General features: G+C 46.2%; 1 protein-coding gene across 4 annotated transcripts in view; it reads right to left on the bottom strand.

Annotated features, from left to right (window-relative positions):
- Positions 1–17726, bottom strand: part of ZNF592 (zinc finger protein 592) — a 39567-nt gene that overhangs the window by 6583 nt on the left and 15258 nt on the right. For all 4 annotated transcript variants that reach the window (XR_012588929.1, XM_074599602.1, XM_074599603.1 and 1 more), the window contains 5 exons: positions 12109–12287; positions 7550–7726; positions 6587–6746; positions 2165–2443; positions 645–757 (listed from right to left, as the gene is read on the bottom strand). Coding sequence is in view for 3 of the 4 variants with exons in the window: in XM_074599602.1 (XP_074455703.1) it covers positions 645–757; positions 2165–2443; positions 6587–6746; positions 7550–7726; positions 12109–12287 (908 nt within the window). In the remaining variant the exon portion in view is untranslated. The remainder of the gene's footprint in view (positions 1–644; positions 758–2164; positions 2444–6586; positions 6747–7549; positions 7727–12108; positions 12288–17726) is intronic.

The following is a 17726-nucleotide window of genomic DNA, read 5'->3' as shown; positions in this document are numbered from 1 at the left end:
TAGATGAGAATGTGGCAGTTTTGTAAGCACTGGGCTTTGTCCTGAGCTGAGACTATTCACAGTTAAAATACATTCACCAGCAACGACTTTTTTTCACTGCTGATTTACATAGCTCATCTGATGTCTCCAAATCCATTTTCCAACTTTAAGGTGCATCTTCCCAAGCAAATCCAGCAGGCTTACTTCTCCATTACCCTGCAGGTTGTGCAGTCACTTCTGCCTGTGTAAAGTGGCGTCGGGATCTAGTGCCCTGGTTCGTTAGGATTTCACACCCCTTTTGTACCCTGCTTTCATGGGGAGGGCACAAGAGTGATGCAAGACTACACCAACCGTGGTGTTGGTGTATTGGCCCAACACTTGATTGGCTGTTCCACAAGGGTGCGCAATATAATCCTCATTTTGCACCTGCAGATCTCAAATCAAACCTTACCCTAAGTTTCCAAAGGGCACTGTGCAGTCAAAAGCAAGGACTTATTTTAGACAGCAAGTCTCTCACGTTTAATATATTCTTCTTCTCACTCTCCCTCAGTAACTTATAGCCTGGAGCAGATAGGAGCAGACGTGATCTATTACAAAGGGCTTCCAAACTTGAAGGATTAGCCTGTCGTTGAAAACAAATTTGAAAAGTGGCGTTCAGTACGTACCAGCAAGTATAAACTTTCTTTGCTGTGTCGTGATTATTGCGGATGTGTCTGCGCAGACTGTTGGAGGCATTAAATGAGCGTTCACACTGTCGACAGGGATATCTCTTCATAGACTAACAGAAGAACAGAAATACCTTTTAGTAACAGGGCGATGGAAGGCGCTGACTGGATTCTAACACTCCCATGCTCTTCATCTGGTCCTTACCTCTCAGGTGCAAAAAATCCCTCTTCCACTGATAAAGATCACTAAGGTGTTGGGGTCCCAGTTATACTCAGCCCAACAGTTTTATAAGACCAACACTGGTCTTGTAAAAACAAGGACTAGTTAAAGCACATGCTTGATTTTTTTTTTATTTTTAATAGGAATTGCACTAGCTGCTTCTCCTGGGGGGTCATTTCCCTACAAGACCCTCTGCAGAATTAATTCAGTGGAAGGTCCCTTCAGGGATCCCAGTCCCACACAGGACCCCAGTGTGAAGTACAAGTCCACTTAACCTCCTCTCTCCTCATAATTCAGCACAATAAAAGGGCAAGATGTTAAAGAGCATCACATAGTCCCGCCTGTTATCCATTTATCATATCCACGTCCCCCTATGCAACTCTGCCCTGTAACTAGCATCCTCCTTTTCCTACCCTCCTTTGTATAACCCGCATGCATTCCATTTAAATCTTCTTAGATTTTAATGAATATATATGTATTGAAATTAAATATTTGGCAAATTTCCTACTTCTACAGAATTCAAATGGGAAAATGCAGCCTTCTCACCCTGCCCCCATCTCCTTCTCCTGATACTTATCAAGTGGGACAATCCAGCACTCCCCAAGTCAAGCCAGAAGGAATCAAAGATGATGATCCAGATTTCCACAGCCTCTGACCATGGGACTCGGGGAGGGTGGTTTAGTGTATCAAGCGAGAAGTCCTGATGCCAAAGTACTAAGAAATCTGGCTGCACACAACATCTTTGCCTACGTTCTGCCAGCGAGCAAGGATTAGCTTGACAGAAGTAGGTCAAGGCAACACAAGGCTTGAGCTGGATGAGACCAACAAAACTGAGATTTACAGTTCTTATAACGATAGCTCTGCGCACTGCATGAGTCTGTTCCTCTCCCCCAGTCAGATGTGGGGATATCTACCAAACAAGGTATCACGTAGAGGAACTGTACATCCTTCTGTCACTTTGTGTGTAGATAGTTCGGATCAGACTGCTGAACCAGCAACGGGAGAAGACACAACTTTCCCTCCACTTACCCAGACGAGCTAAAGAGGAAGCCTGACATTAGATGCAGTGGCAGAAGGAACAGCAAAGGGCAGGAGGTATGCGGGTTGTAGAGCATACGATCAAGGACAGAAAGTGTGCTTACAACAGGCTACATCACTTCTCTTCTTCTGGCCCTGAGCTTACTCCTCAGTGAGCTGGCAAACAGATTCTCAGTTTCTTTTTGCCCCAAATATTGACTATCAGACTCTTTTGCTAAAAATTCCACGTTACCTAGTTCAAGCGTGTCATCTGAGTCCTTACCCTTCCATGATTTCTCTTCATGTGGGACACATAGGTTTCCCGATCGGGGATCCACTGTGAACATTCCTTGCAAGTCCAACCAGTTCTTCTCAGTCTGGACTTGGATTCAGGATTGTGTCCTTCCACCCGCATGTCCTTCCTCAGGAGAGGGGAGTGGGAAGTCCCATTGGCTACCGACAGCTCCTTTGGTGGGTTATGAACCTGGTGCCTTGATGCCTTCTCAGACTTCTGTCGGAAGTTTGAGAGCTCCTCAGGATTTTGGGGGACTCCATGAACACCCTGGGTAACAACAATAATGGAATCACATGTAAAATGTATGTGTCATTCACATTATACACCTTTATTTATAAAGAAGTAACATTTATTATTTAAATAAATGAATTAAGCTTCTGCGCCCCCAAAACAGTATGCTGGTGTCTTGCTCCTGCAGATCTTCCCATTTCCCCTTGAAGCCAGCTCTAGCGTTTTCCCCAGCACAAGATTTTCCCAAGAAACATGAAGCGTCTATTTACGTTTCCTGCATGACAACAGCAGCTCCTTGGTGCTGCCTATTTAACATTGTGGATGAGCTCTGAGAACTCTGGTTAAACAGGGAAGATGTAATGGAAGAGAAATGTTAATTGTCCTTATTTCAAGAGCCTAAACTCTAAAAACACACTGCTTTGGTAAGCTCTGAATGAAATGTTTGCTGTTATCTTGGGGGCTCCAAAGGTGCTTCATCCTCGTTCAAGGGACAGGAAAAGACAACCTCTCATTTTCTCCAACCCTACTTTCCTCAATTCCACGATGCCTATTGCTATTTACATTTACAGTGTTCAAAACTTTGCCCTTGGCAAATAAAAGCAAGCATAAAGCCAGAAACCAGCCTTATAAGGAATATGTCCCCAGGCTCTCTGGTTGTTCAATAGGCCAAAATCCAAAGTCCCCCCAAAAGTTATTTTAACAAAGAAAATTGAACATAAGGAAAATAATGCAGAAACGAAGAGCTGTGGGAAAGCAAAAGCAAATAAAATAGCAACATACCAAAGAAACCTCAAGAAACTCCCCTAGGAACAACAACAGTTCATCCACACAAAAGGGTAATTTAGAGGTTTAATTGTGCACAGTAATTAATAACGGGTAAAGTTTCAACACACAAAGGCCCCAGGCCTTTGGAAGTCTTTCTGTGGGTTAGACACCAAACAAACTTCAGAACGCGAGGTCTCATCTGAGCAGCCTGTGAGCTCGGAACCTGATCCCGCTGATGTCCACAGGAGCTCCCTCACGTAACGGCCGGGCAGCGACAGCTGCTCCGCCGCACTGACAGTATTTAGGGTAATACACATGGGTCACCTTTCTCCCCATCTGGAAACATCAAAAGTGTTTTATGAGCAGATACACGAGTACCCATCACTCCATTCCTCCTGTTATTACACCACTGGAGGGGGAAAATAAAGGAGCACAGAAAAATGAAGTGACTTCTCTGCAGAATCAATAACAGGAACCAGACTTTCTAACTCCTACTCTTACGCTTTCACAACAGAAAGCCAGGAAAGATGAGAAGGCGCACGGTTTCTTTATTTTGCATGGAGAAGCAAATTACACGGCACCTCCTATAAACTCGGTATTGCAAAAAGGAGAGGGATGTGACAGGAGAGGAGATGGGTTAGTGCCATTACTACCCTGCCACAGCTAAAATGCTTCCTTCCACTACCAACTCAAAGACCTGCCGATGGCCAATGTGGGATAATTACTGGAGGCGACTTAGAAACTAAAGTTATATTCACGTTTTAAGAAAAGGAGCAGCGCTGAAGAAACTTCCAGGGTGGAACGCAGCTGATATGCAGGGAATGTGTTCCACCGTAGTTCCCCAGGCCGCATAACCTGCAATCTTACAGTTAGCGGACTATAAGGTGGGAAAAAAACAGCACGGAGAGTGGGGCAGGGTGAAGATAGTGTAGCCAAACTCTGCGCAGGGAATGGGAACTTACAGTACTATGAACACTGATAAGCTGCATGGTTGTTACCCTGCGCCAACAGTTTCTTATTTTTTGTAAAAATCAAGTCCTTAGGTTGAACTTTGCTCATTATAATGTCATTGTAATACCAAAACACTCCTCCATCCTCAAAGCTACCTGCCTCCAAGGTGCGCTCGCCCCTCCCTTAGTCTGCACTCAGAATTTCTGCTAGCCTATACCTTTAAACGCAAAGGAGGAGATTTTACACTAATCGTAAGGAAGGTATGTATGACTAGAGTCACTCAAGCTCCACCTGAAAGGTAAAAAATAGTACAAAATGGCTTAAGAATGGAGAGCTGTTAGGGAAGATACCATCACAGACAAGTCAGGAAGACACCATCACAAACCATGCCTGACTTGTGGGATCGGTCAACAGGCTGAGCCTCTCTTCCCCGCCGTGGGGACGCCTTTTGGGTGAGATCCCAACACTCAGCTGTACCCAGTGCTTCCTCAGGAAACTTAGAAATCTCTGTATAGAGTTCTTTCATGCTACTATGTTACTCAAGTTGTTTCATGCTGCTGTATTAGGGGCACCTGCCTTGCTGACAGGGTACTATCACCAGCAATCCAAAAGAATCTGCAATTCTGTTGCCTCAATAACCTGCACTATTCATTCATCTAGCCGTGAGACTTCTCATTGAATGCGATCAAACTCCTCAAATCTGGCCATGCTAGGTCATTGAACGCGACTAGACTGAGAAAGCATCGCGCTATTGTGCGTCTGTAATCATGGTAGTTCAATACATTGAATGCGACTGGACCTATATAGCGCCAAGTTGGGCATCACTCGGAACCTAAGCCCAGCCACCCCCAGCCCCTCTGATCCCTGAGGACAAGCTGGAACGCAAGGGGGTTTATTTTCTGCCAAATTCCTTTACCCTTTAACACAACAGCCAAATACAGCCCATGGTTAAAAGGCAGAAGTTCTGTAGTGGGGATGTCGGGGCGCTGGCGCACAAACTGCTCCAGGCAGGTCCCTGGGGTTTGCGAAGGAGCCGAAAGTTGTGTACCTCGGCTCAAGCTCTGCTTTTAGCATGGGGCCGAATGCCTCTGTGAAGGACCCAGCCTTAATCTCAACTCTATTTCGTTAGCTATAATGCAGGAAGATTAGCAATCATCAACTTCACAGGAGGGCTTCAAATTTTAATTCATTACTGCATGCAAAGCATTTCCAGATTTGCAAGTTAAAGGCACAGGGGAAGAGAGCAAAGAAGTCATTTTGAATGGGTTTTGCTTTTAGGAGTGAGCTGACAAATCTTCTTGCTTTTTAAGTGTAAATATAAACAAAATAAAGTCACTGATTGAAAAAATTATGACACTTTTTTTTTTCTAATCAAAGGGAAATAAGACTTCGCAAGCTCTTTCTTCAGCACACCATCAAGAAATGTTCTGAGAGGATTTCCACAGCAGTGTTGTTAGACACCATACATAGAAACACACTGACTAAGACAACAGGAAAATGCCGTGCTCACACGCTCACGGCATAATCAGATCCGCAAGTCCTCACACGCATCCCGCTAGAAACCACCACCAAAAGGACAATAACCAGCTTTTCATATGTATAACAGAGCGATGAATGGTAGTGAGATGATTGCAGCACTTACTGCAATGTGAGCCGTTACTGAAGGAGGGCAGGTTCGAAGCACTCTCCAGACCACCATTTCCACCGAGTTTTGGGGTTGCGCGCAACTATCCATTTCAGACCACCTTCTGGAGCAGTCAGAGTGGTGCCAGCGGGGGCGCACACAAGGTGGGGGGGTCCCACCTCCTGAAGGCTGGTACCTTCAGGGCAGTCACTTCTGCCTCTGCACTCTGGTGCGGCTCTGCAGGCGAGCGGAGCGGCCAGGGAAGCGGGGCGTTAAACGCCACGCAGCCTCTCTCTGCCACAGCTCAAAAGGCCAAAGCCCTCCAGGTGACCACCCAAAAGAAGGAGATTCAGCTTTCATTATACAAATTGAGTAACACTGTGGGCAGAGAATACTTCTCCCTGTCTCCCAACCAAAGATAAAGCTCATGCCCTGGTTTAATCACTTCCTTGGGTTTAATATAGAACAGTTGAAAATCAAAAATATTTACCCACAGAAAACAAGCCTTTGTTGTAAGGTAAAATTATATATAGATGAGAGTAACTGCCTGCATTATTACAAATTAACACAAAACTCTCATGGGATAATCAGATCTGCAAGTCCTCACACGCATCCCGCTAGAAACCGCCACCAAAAAGGACGATAACTGCCTCTTCATATGTATAACAGAGCGCTGATGCTGCCAGATAATACTGTAAATCATTGTACTCTACTTTTCTGCTACTGCGTTGCTCAAGAACCTTCCACTTCTTCAACCAATTTCCTCACGCAGTTGACGTAAACTCTCTGTGAACTCGAAATATAGGACCTCGTGTCAGTAAGCGGCAGGAGCTACCTACCTTAACGTGCTGCATTAACTGCTGCTTCTGCATATACACCAGCTGACACTGCGGGCACTTAAACACTCCCACTAACAACTTGTTGGTGTTCTGCTGGAAGTGCTCTTGGAGCAGCTTCTTCTTGTTGAAGACAGTCTCGCAAGAGCATTTGTAGATCACCCTGGAACAATTAAAAAAAAGTAAACTCAGTCTCTTTTCATTAGTTATCTTAAGAAGACAGTGGAAAAAGTTACCTCAGCAACTGCAGAAGGGGACGGGCTCCTGGGGAAGGCTGTGCTCTCAATGTATTGTCAACACACACCCACGTGGACAACTGAACCATTAACTCAACTGGGAAGAACAACAAAATGCCTCAGGCACATACCACAGCTTTCTAAAAATAAGTTTACTTCTGTACATATGCATAACTACCTACGTGTGTGTGTGTGCGTGTGTGTCAGTAAGTGCAGACAGATGGGAGCAAACTCACAGTGTACCAGCTACACGTGACTTTCGGTCCCACCTTTCCATAGTTCCTCCCTTAAAGCACACATGTTCGGCAGTAGCTCAAGGCTCGGAGAAGAAAGCTACCAAGTGGAAAATCCAGGTTTCTCTCTAGTGATTCTGGGGGGCAATGCTGCATGGCGCAACTCTCCTCCTCCTTTCGAGTGCCAGATGCAGCAGTTGCCCTGGAGCCATCTACCAAGAGGTGCCACTGTGGGTCCTGCTGGACAAAGGGGTGACCATTAAGAATCTTTTATGGATGTTCAGGTCTTCCCTGCCCAAACTCTTCTCCTCCTACCCAGGAGACCACGTTCATTCCAAGGAGAGCACGCTGTGGCTAGGAACGGACGCCCGCTGGCAGACAAAACAACAAATCTTCTCATGTGAGGACAGAAACCAAAACCAGAAAACAACTGGCAGGGAAAGCGGGAATCCTGGAGCTACCCATCAAAGAAGAAAAGATAAACCCAAACCACTTACTGAGTAGTCTTGTGAGGCTCTGCGGGGTGCTGGCTGGTCATGTGAGCCGTGGTGCTGTCGGCCGACTTGAAGGCCATCGGGCAAAAAGAACACTTGTGGAAGACTTCGCAGTGTTTCTCGTGGATGTGCACTTTCAGCATGGCGAGGGTCATGAAGACAACTCCACAATGGATGCACCTGGGGGATGCACCAAGAAAGAGCTGAGTTACAGCCACAGTGTTGCTCCCAACACACACACAAAGTGGAGCAGGTGGAGGCAAGCACCAGCCTACGGTGAGTCCTCCTTTAGTCTCTTGAACAGCAACGTGGAGGAGCCAAGGAGGGATATGATGCAGAAACTCACAAGCTGGGCAGACCTCCCAACTAGATGTTAGCGACAAGCAAACAAGATCTATAAAAGAAGCCTTCAAAGACTAAAACAACCCAGAAAGAATAAAGGTGGTTCAGCAAAATGCCAGCCCTGTATCTGTGAAAGCCAATTCCGCCATAGGTGCCAGTGAAGAACTAAAGTAAAAGCATCTGATGGGATCTCCAGGTAGCAATAAGCAGCTGAAATGCCAGTTAAGTCCCCAGTACAAAATAAAGAGAAAAACAATATTCAGCTAGGAAATCTTCAGTAACCCTGTACAATTGCTTCTCATGCTCCCCACCACGCACTAGAAAATAATGACTGCAACAGCAAAGATACTGAAAACAGCAACAGAAGCACCCAAGGAACTGATTACACTCATTAAAATCATTAAGACACAGGTGTTGCCTGGAAAGTGCTTGTCTGGGAGCTGGGGGAAAGCTCCGGGAAGAGAGAGAGGAAGAACCGGGGGTTACACATGGAGCCAAAGGATTCTTCTCAGCAACTGAACACAGACTCAGGGCAGGAGGAGAGCCAGGGTCTCCCCAGCGGTCCCAGTCTGCTCTCCTTCCAGTGCACACCTGCGACAGGCCTTGCCCAGGGCTCCCCCAGGATGGCAACAACCAGCAGCCTTACTGTAGTCACCTTTAATGACCCTCCCAAGCCCCCGCCACCTGCCGTGCTCCAAGGGGAGCCACACACCAACGCTACCAGGGCAGGTGAGGATGCAGACACCTGCACTCGCCTGCCTCGGCCACACCAGCCGTGGGGTTCTGCCATCCCCGCAGGAGCACCCACGCTGATCTGGGACCAGAAGAGCCCCTCCTAAGAAGATTCAATCAAAATGACTAATGGAGGATCTCCGCTGCAGCCAGCGCTGCATGTATGGACCGTTACAGAGTGGGAGCTCAGCTGGGCAAACCGGGGGGTCAACGCTTGTGTCAGCAGGATGCAAGAGACACAGAAGGGATAACTTCCTCCGGTGAGCCTGGAGTTAAGCCGCCTTAAAAATATCTTTTTCCTTCTTTCTGAGGCCTGCCGTTTGCCCGCAGCGCTAGTAGGGTTTGTGTTACGGACGCTGCCACCGCAGATGGACCCCAGCTATCGAGCAACTGGAAGAGCTCCAAGCCCCTATCAAAAACAAACAATCCGCTAGATTATCCTTCCCTCCAAACAAGCCTCCCGACAGCGGTTAGGAAGCAAGCCCGCGCTTTGAAGTTACACTTCAAAAGATTGTTAGGCAGAAGCCAGCCTGAAGGAGACAAACCCTCTCTCCCCAAAATACACACAGAAATGCTGTTTTCTGAAATTTAGAGAGGTGAAGCGGTGACAACAGCTGGTGGCATCTTTGGGGAAGCATGAAAACATTCTGCTCGGGTAGCTCTGCCTTCAAGCCTCATCCTCCTTCAGGTGAGATGGGAAGAGAGAGACTTTCTAGTATAGTAACACCAGGTACCATGTTGTTATGGAAAAATAAATTCCCCAAGTATAAATGGAAGAACAAACGTTAATCCTGACAGTAAGGTCTGGCTGGTACATCCAGGAATATCTGATGGGCTTCTTCCACAAACACTCACACTAATGAGAGATGGTTCTGCATTATGTTTGGTTTCGGTAAGTACTTCATACAGAATTAGGGATGAAATAAGCACTAACTCAGGGTCAAACGATCACAAGTTAATTTAATTTACAGTAAATGGAAGTTTAAACAACAGCCACTTTGTAATCAAGAATCCCAGTGCCAGAAGGACCAAGTTTGATAAAGTAAACTAATTAGCAGAACAAAGTGGATGGAGGATGTCAGAGGCTTGCCGTGTAATTTCTGCAAATTGCAAATTCTGCTATCATCTCCCCAGCACGGGGGAATAATTTGCAAGAGAAGACTCTCAGATAGCCTCAGGGCAAGGAGGGGTGGCGTAAAAGTCTTGGAAAGTACCCTGTGAGAGAAGATAAAGCTCCAAGATGTTGTCTTAACCCTCTGAACATTCCCTTTGCCTCACTCTCCAGATGGCACCGAGCAGGAAAACGGGTCCCACATCAGCGGGGACAGCTGGAACGTGCTTGGAAAAGGTGGGGAGGTGACACTCGGAGCCAAGCGGAAAGGAGCACTTAGGACAGGCTGGCTGATTCCAATTTTAGACTGCAGGAGACCTTCCTCATTTTCAGTGTAATCACTAGCCAAGACTGAAACCCAAATAAACCAATCTTACTCCAAACTCGGTTGAATGCATCGGGATATTAGCGGAAAAGGAGACAGAATAAGGACTGATCACAAAAGCAAAACCAAACTTCTGCATCAGAAATTCTAGAAAAACAGGGATATAGTAAGAAGCAGCAAAAGTCGAGCTGATCTCAGGAAGGATTTAAAAAAACTCCTTGGCTTTTCACCTGCGAGTAATAAAAGTGAAAGGAAAGAAGTAAAGTCGCTACGTGACCACAGGGCAGATGCCACGGATTATCTGGATAGGGCTCTGCAACAAAAACTTATTTCTTTTGTTTTCAACGAGACAATGACATGAACCCCGCTGCAGAGACAGGCTGGATAACAAGGATGGCACAGCCAGAAGTTCACCTGTCTGGTGGACTCAGTTTTCATGTATGAGCTCCAGCAGATGAGAATTAGAGGAGAATTTCAAGAAATTTAGCTTCTAGAGAAGCTGGGTAAAGCTAAAAAATCCCTAAGTATCCTTCCTGAGCTCTGTCTTCGTTTAGATCTTCATTAATGTCCCTGGCACAGAAAGCAGGTATTTGCTGACGACATCTGTAGACTGATGGAAGCTCTCATTGCTGACAAGGATTAAGGCATCATAAAGATATTACTGTAATACATCTGGAATGAATAATGTTTTTTTAAAAATGCCAGGTCATACACTTAAGAGTGAGGACCCAGCTCTGCTGCACACTGTGAGCCCATCCATTGGAAACAGAGGAGACAGGACTTGCGCTGGATCACCGCTAAAAGGCTGAGCTTCCTCTGTAACACGGCTCCGGCCAGCGTAACCCCGTGACATGTTATCGATGGAGGCATCGACGGGATGGGGATGCTGCACAAGCAGCTCCGCGCGATGAAACTGCGCCTGCACTTGGGATTCTCAGGTGCCAGCGAAGTCCAAAGAACTGCACCAAACCCGTGGCTAGTTTTACACCATCTACTCCATCCCCATTTTTCCATCTCAGGGAAAAGTGGGTTTTTTCCTCCCAGCTTTCCTCCTTCTCTCAGATTAACTCATTTTCAATCAGCCCAACTACCACAGCCATTTAATATGCAATCGAATCAATTCTTTGTTGTGGGCTCTGCCCCTCAAATCAGATCCCACATAAAAAAGCCTTATCTGAATATAATTAAATTCAGAATTGGTTTGTTATGTGTCTCTTGTCTTCACGGTTGAAAGAAAAAGCCCTTGAAAACCTAAGTGTGATCTCAGAACAGTGAGGCTTTCTCAATTTGCAGACATCTTAAAAGAACAGCTCCAAGGGCAGAAATTGCTCTATTCATTTTAAATTTCAAAGTATTTAATGGCAATTGGAGAAAACCCAGAACTTTAAGGAATCTTAAAAGCTGACCTAGTCCCCGCTCATCTCCCAAGCAAATCATCTGCGTCTTAAGCTCTGTGCTGCAGCTGAGGTGATGTAAACACGCCAAGGAGGAAAGGCTTGTAGGGAAAAGTAATGTCTTTAATTAAAGCACTCAATTTGGTTGGAGAAAAGACAACGTACGCACATACACACCACCGTATCCAAAACCTTGGGAGCCTTCCTCCATCTGTCTCAGTTCATGAGAAGTGTTTGGAGACTTGTAGGGGCGTGCAAGAAAATAATCTATGCCCTTCTGTGAAGGCACACATCCCTCAGTCCATTATAACCGACATAAATATAAGTTCAAACCTTAAAGAGATCTGGAAGATTAAGATCTGCAATCTTTTTGCCGTAAATATCAATCCTGAGATGCCCGTCTGCAACTTGCAGTCAACACAAGCATCTTTTTGGCTCAAAGATGCATAAAAATAATTTCTGCTCTCAGAAACCTCCTCTTAAATCCATTCAGTAACTCCCCATTTCAAATGTGTTTTGTCATGCAGAAAACCACGCCAGGCCCGGGCTACATCCTCTTTCGTTTCTGCTGTAAGGAAGACACGTTTCCAACGATCTGAATCCAAGTTTCCCCTTCCCTCTCGCCATCTCAGCTCGGACCCTCTGGAGCTGCACAAACCTGAATCCGACTTTGCGGGAGTAATGCAGGCAGTTCTCCTTGACGTGCGTTTGGAAATAGGCTGAGCGGCAGACGGCTCCGCACTCCGGGCAGCAGTATGGAGACTTGTGAGCGTGGATCCTCTGGTGAGCGCAGTAACTGCACTGGTTGGGCAGCATCATCTGGCACACCTGGCACGTCTGGCGGAAGAAAGGTTACAACAGTTAGTTATTCTCTATTTTCCTTTCCCCCCCGCTAATTCACCCTAGAAAACTTTCATGTTTCGAGGAAGCTCCAGCACATTCCTCTAGTATTACCATGAGCTCTACGAGCCTCCTTACCATCTTTTCCCACAACTGCCCTAACGACTTCCACAACTACCCATTCCCCATGACAGTATCCATTCTTAAACCACGTCCTCCATGGTTTATTTCCTTGTTTTCCCCTAAAAAAGGAAAACAAAATCTTTCTCCTCTTAGCTCTGAAGATGTTCTGCTTGGTCACTGCTTTTATTTCAATATTAAGGCACCTGAGAAGGAAAGCACTTTCCTCAACAAGCCTCCACCCTGCACCAAAATCACCCCAAAAATGCAGGAAAACTCCATTACGCTCCGACTGGAAACCCTTACTGCTGAAGGCAGTGCAGCCCTGACCCGGAGCAGCCTACCCCACCAAACCCACACTCCTCTCTCTTGCAAAACTTCTTTGGACCACACGAAATCCAAACTTTCAAAGCCCACAAACCACGTGTGCTGACACCCTTATAGAAACTTCTTGATAACTAGAAATGGTGCAAAGACTCTTTCTCTTCCTATTTCTGCACCCTTTATGAAATCCGATTTTTTTCCCCTCCCCTGAGAAGAGCCACACTTACTACCGACACCGCTTTGCAGGAGCAGCGTCATTTACTCGGTATGTGAAGTTTTTTATGCAGATGTATGGTCCCAGTTTGAACAGCTGTCAAACCTCTGCTCCCCTTCACAGGTGTCTCGACTCGTCGGCATTCCTCCGGAGCCCAGGAGGACCCATCCTCCGCAGGATGCACGTTACCTGGTGCCTAAGCAGGAGCAGAGCTGGAGTAGACACTAGCCCTCCAGCCCTGAGCCCTCTAGGAGCTGAAACTCTTCTGTCGTTAATAAACCCATGCAAAATTACTCCTCTGCTCCTAACTAGCTTAAGAATAAACTAGCAAGCAATTAATTATGGATTGTCAAATCAGGTAATTTAACTACATCATTTATTCCGCTACAGTTAAAGGAGGTCAGGGGGCTCAATAGATCAGACGCGGTGAGAAGTTGTACCAGAGGGTACGCCTACATGGTCAAACACAGCTTTTAACAGAGCGCGTGCCCACACAGATGGACCAAAGTCCTGCAGACCTCAGTGCTGGCAACCAGGGTAGAAACCAGGGACAGAAGCCCCTAAATCTGACAAAAAAAATAAAATAAAATCAAGGGCCAACTTCATTTTCTATACTCTTGCTGTTTCATGCAGCATCTCTGTGATGCTCCACTCCGTAACATCCATCAAGGAACTGTCAAAGCCACTGCAGGTAATAGAAAACATCATTTATAGTAAAATGCAAAGCTATGACAAATCTGAAAAGGTTTGGGGTGGGGGGGAATGAAAAATTAGGCTCTTGAAGGAGGAAACTGCAAAAATTGCCAAACACATCAAAAGCCTCAGACACATGATTTGAGACGCGTTGCAACTCTAAATTTAGAGGAGAAAAGGTTTCCCCAGGAAAGAGAGAAATGGGTGGAAGAGGCTGTATTGTAGGAGCCACACGTGCATCCAAATGCAATTCATACAAACTCAAGAGTATTTCAGCTCTTCCCCAAATGCTGGAGAAGCCCCCCTAATTTCAGCAAAGAACAGCAGTGCACTGAGCCATGAAATGTAAATGGGAATGGGAAAATGAGAAATAGGAATGCTCCCTCTGCAAGGAACTGAGCAGGACTGTAAGTTCTCCAAAGCATTGACAAATCTTCAAATAAGAGCTACAAGAAGAAATTAATGTGCAGGGCAGTTTTATTCTCTTTTATGGCATTTTTTTCTAACCAGGTTTTAATATGCAGTGGTAAATTTAACTTTTTTGGCAGTGTTAAAACAGGACTCCTGAGTGTTTAAAGCAGACTCAGCACAACCACAAGCTGAAAGCACCTTTGCCCTTGCAGCCTAGTGAGAAACATTTTTCTCCCCAGATCCTGCCTTGTCAAAGCTGATTTAGTTTCGATTCTAAGGCAGCAAAGAGACAGTCTGGGGCTCACCTCTTCCTCCCACTGCCCCCAAAGGCCCCCTGGCAACCAGCACACGTTAAAAACCTGAATTTTTACTGCTGTGTGTGCTTGGGCTGGAGCTAAGATAACGCCCAAATTGCCCGATATTTCATGGGTTCCATGCCCAGCTGCCTGGGGATGCGCAAGCTACGGCAGAGGAGCAGTGAGCTCCCCCCACCTCCCTCGTTACTCAGCGAGGATCAAAACTATGCTAACGCAGGGCAAAAGAAGTTTAGGGGAAGGCTAACAAGAGGCATCAAAACTAGCGGTTATCTTCTTCAGGCTCCACAAGAGCAGGAAGCCTGCCAGTGAGTGCGTACGCACGATATGGGAATGAAAAGCAAGACTCGGCGAGGATAAGGCTAAATGAATTTATTGCATCTGCAGACGCCAGGGAAGAAGCTGGAAGGATTCCCACAGCTGACACCATGGTCTGCAGGGGGGGGGGACAAAAAAAACCAGCCCAAGCCTTCGAGTTCAGATCGTCTCGTGGAAGAGACGAGAAGTTAGGGAGTAAACAGACAAAATGAAGAACGATGAGTCACAAGGACAAATCAGTAAGAACAAGGCAAACCATCGTCTTTAAGCAGCGTTACTTCTGTACTCGGGAAAAGTCAAGGCAGCTTCTCCCTTCCTGCTTTTCAAACCCATCTGAGCTCTCCAGAGGAGCCAACAACCACGTGGGTAAGGAGGAGACCACCTGCAGATGCCACCCGGACTTCCAAAATAGTTTTGCAACACCCTTCACTAAAGGATTTTAAGGAAGCTAAGCTGCCGCAGCATAAGAAAGGAAGGTATGGATACCTTTGCGTGGATAAATGAGTGGTTAGAAGAAAGGAATAAACAGTCAGTTCTTTGACAGAGGAAGGTCCCCAGGAAGTTCTGCTAGGATTTGGGCTCTTCAAAATAGTCTCAAAGAAAAGGAAGTGAGCAGTGAATCGACACAGATTGATGATTCTAACCCAGTAACTCAGCATCTTACAGATATGGGCTGACCACACGGAACTGCAAGACGACCACACAGGACCAAGCCACCAGTAATAAAATGGCAGGTTATATTTTTCCATTGAATCGACCAAGGAATACAGCAGAGCTCAAAAACGTTGAGCAGAGGGAGCCGGGGTGGGGGTGGAAATTATAACCGGCATCTTTATGCTCCTGCTCATCCTTTCCTTAACACCCAGAGAAGATGCAAGGCCAGAAATCCTGCCCAGGGGTATTACAGGAGCCGCCGCTCGTCCATTTTCCACCCGGAGCTGCTGTATTTGTCAGGAGCAAAGGGGCAGCCCCACGTGGGCTCCTTCAGCTTGGAGACGGAGTGGCTTCTTCTTTTGCAACTCTTCTGCTTCGTATGAGGAATTGTAACTTGGTTCCAGATGTCACATTTTTATCTCTCTCCTAGTTTTCCATGACTTTTCAAAGAAGTCTGGCAGCAATTTGAGACGTTCATTAGTCAGTTATTTCTAAAGCATGTTACCAGGATATGATTTTGAGTTGTGTAATGTCTGTGTTTTTCATATACTCCCATAACCTACACTTCAATCAAGAGTTATTTATTACAAGTTTTCTTTAATTCCAGCTTGCCTGCCACATTTCATTTGGGCTTTTCTTCCAGAAGTCACATTCACACACACAAAAATGCTCAGAAGCTCAGCCGCTTCAGAATACTTGATTTTATCCCCATTTTTACTTATTAGCTTCTTCAGAAGGGGGGAAAAAAAATTTAAAATACTCACTGAAGTAGAGTGAAGGCTGAAAAAACATACCGCTTCAAAAAAGTTCGTCTATTAAACCCAAGCCTGTGGCCACAGAGGTGTTTGAAAATCAAGAAATTTATAGTTAACACGCAGTCTTGCTCTGGAAAGGGTCGGCATAGAGGCGGCACCGTTAAACCTTTCTGCTTCATTGCAAGGGTTGACTACACAACTCGGCCTCAAATTTGATCCGTTCACGAGCGTGTTTTCTTCCAGCTGCCGGCGGTGCAAAGCGCCTGGGATCAGAGTCAGAGCGAGCTCCCACCTTCTCGCATGCAGCCCTTGCCCCAAAACTCCTCACCCAGGCAAAGCCGGCGAGCAGCGAGGGCAGGATCCCCAGCAATGCACCACTGAAAGACGAACTCGGGGCACAAAACTCTTCGCTTTCCCTTCCTCCCGATGCGCAAGCGGAAAGGGAACTGGCTTCAGCATGAGCAAAGAAACTTCACGTTGGTTTTAGAGTCCCTTTGTCGTTATAGAGCGTTCAGTGACGTTGATGAAGTTCACATCTACTGAGGAGATTCCCCCCAGACTACGAGGGTCCTCCTTGATACGATCATCATGTAGCTTCTGCTAAAAACATGGGGCTGCACCAACCCTAAGGCATGGGATCAGGGCTATGAAAGAGGAAAAGATTCATAAGCCTAACGACCTCTAAATTAAACAAAAAATAAATTACTAAGGACTCAGAGTGAAACAGTTAGAGGGGAACAGAAATCATATTTTCAGAATGCAAATGTTTTAAAGAGCGCTTGTCTTTTACATATTCAAACCAAAAATTTCCCCGCCAGTGGTGCCCCAAAGCCCCACTTCTTCCCAAATCCAGCCTTTTGCGAGCTGTGATTTTTCTGCTTTAGGCAGAGCCGCAGGGGCGGCTGATACTTCTGCAGCCAACGGATGGCAGGCAGTTAGAGATTAGCAGGATGCTTTCGCTCTTAAAAAAAAAAAAAAATTAGTGGCGAATTACTACTTAAAGTTAACCTTTAACTTCACATCAGCTTTCACTTGCTGCCTCCCTGGGATAAATGCCAGCGACCTGCACCCTTCCGCGTGGTGCTCCAGCTGCAGCGGCGTGATGTGCTGGTTGCGGCAGCTCTGCTGGTCTCAACACCTTCACCTCCGCAGCCCTCTGCGCCCCTTCCCCGCCTCCGCCACCGTCCCCGGGGACACACCGCCGCCAACATCCAGGTGCCTGGAGGATTGTTTTTGACTTGGTTTGTTTCAAACATCCAGGTTAGAATGCTGCTCCACAAAATTTTACCAGTGCGAGGAGAAGCGGCGAGCAGAGAATTTCTTTTGCCGTCATTGCAATAACTAAACTCTACTGCTCCCCAGCCTCTCTGCAAATGAATAGGCACCGTTGCATTAGCATGTTCAGTTTACAGATGAGAAAAAACCCTACACCAGAAACTCAAGATTATTGATTTGAAGAAGAAAAATCTAGAACCTAACGGATACCCTAAAAACAGTGTGTTCAAGTTTCAGTGACAGAATAGGTGCCAAGTCCAGTCCTAACGTAGAAGTTTTACCTTACACTGCCATACTCAAGCCCAGCAAAGGTATTTTTACTTCCTTGGTTCTAGTTGCCTATTTTAAGATGTTCAAT

The sequence above is a fragment of the Larus michahellis genome, chromosome 9 (genome assembly GCF_964199755.1).
Source record: "Larus michahellis chromosome 9, bLarMic1.1, whole genome shotgun sequence".
Taxonomy (NCBI): Eukaryota; Metazoa; Chordata; class Aves; order Charadriiformes; family Laridae; genus Larus; species Larus michahellis.
Note: the sequence above shows the minus strand (reverse complement) of the source record. Positions and strands in the feature narration are given on the sequence as shown.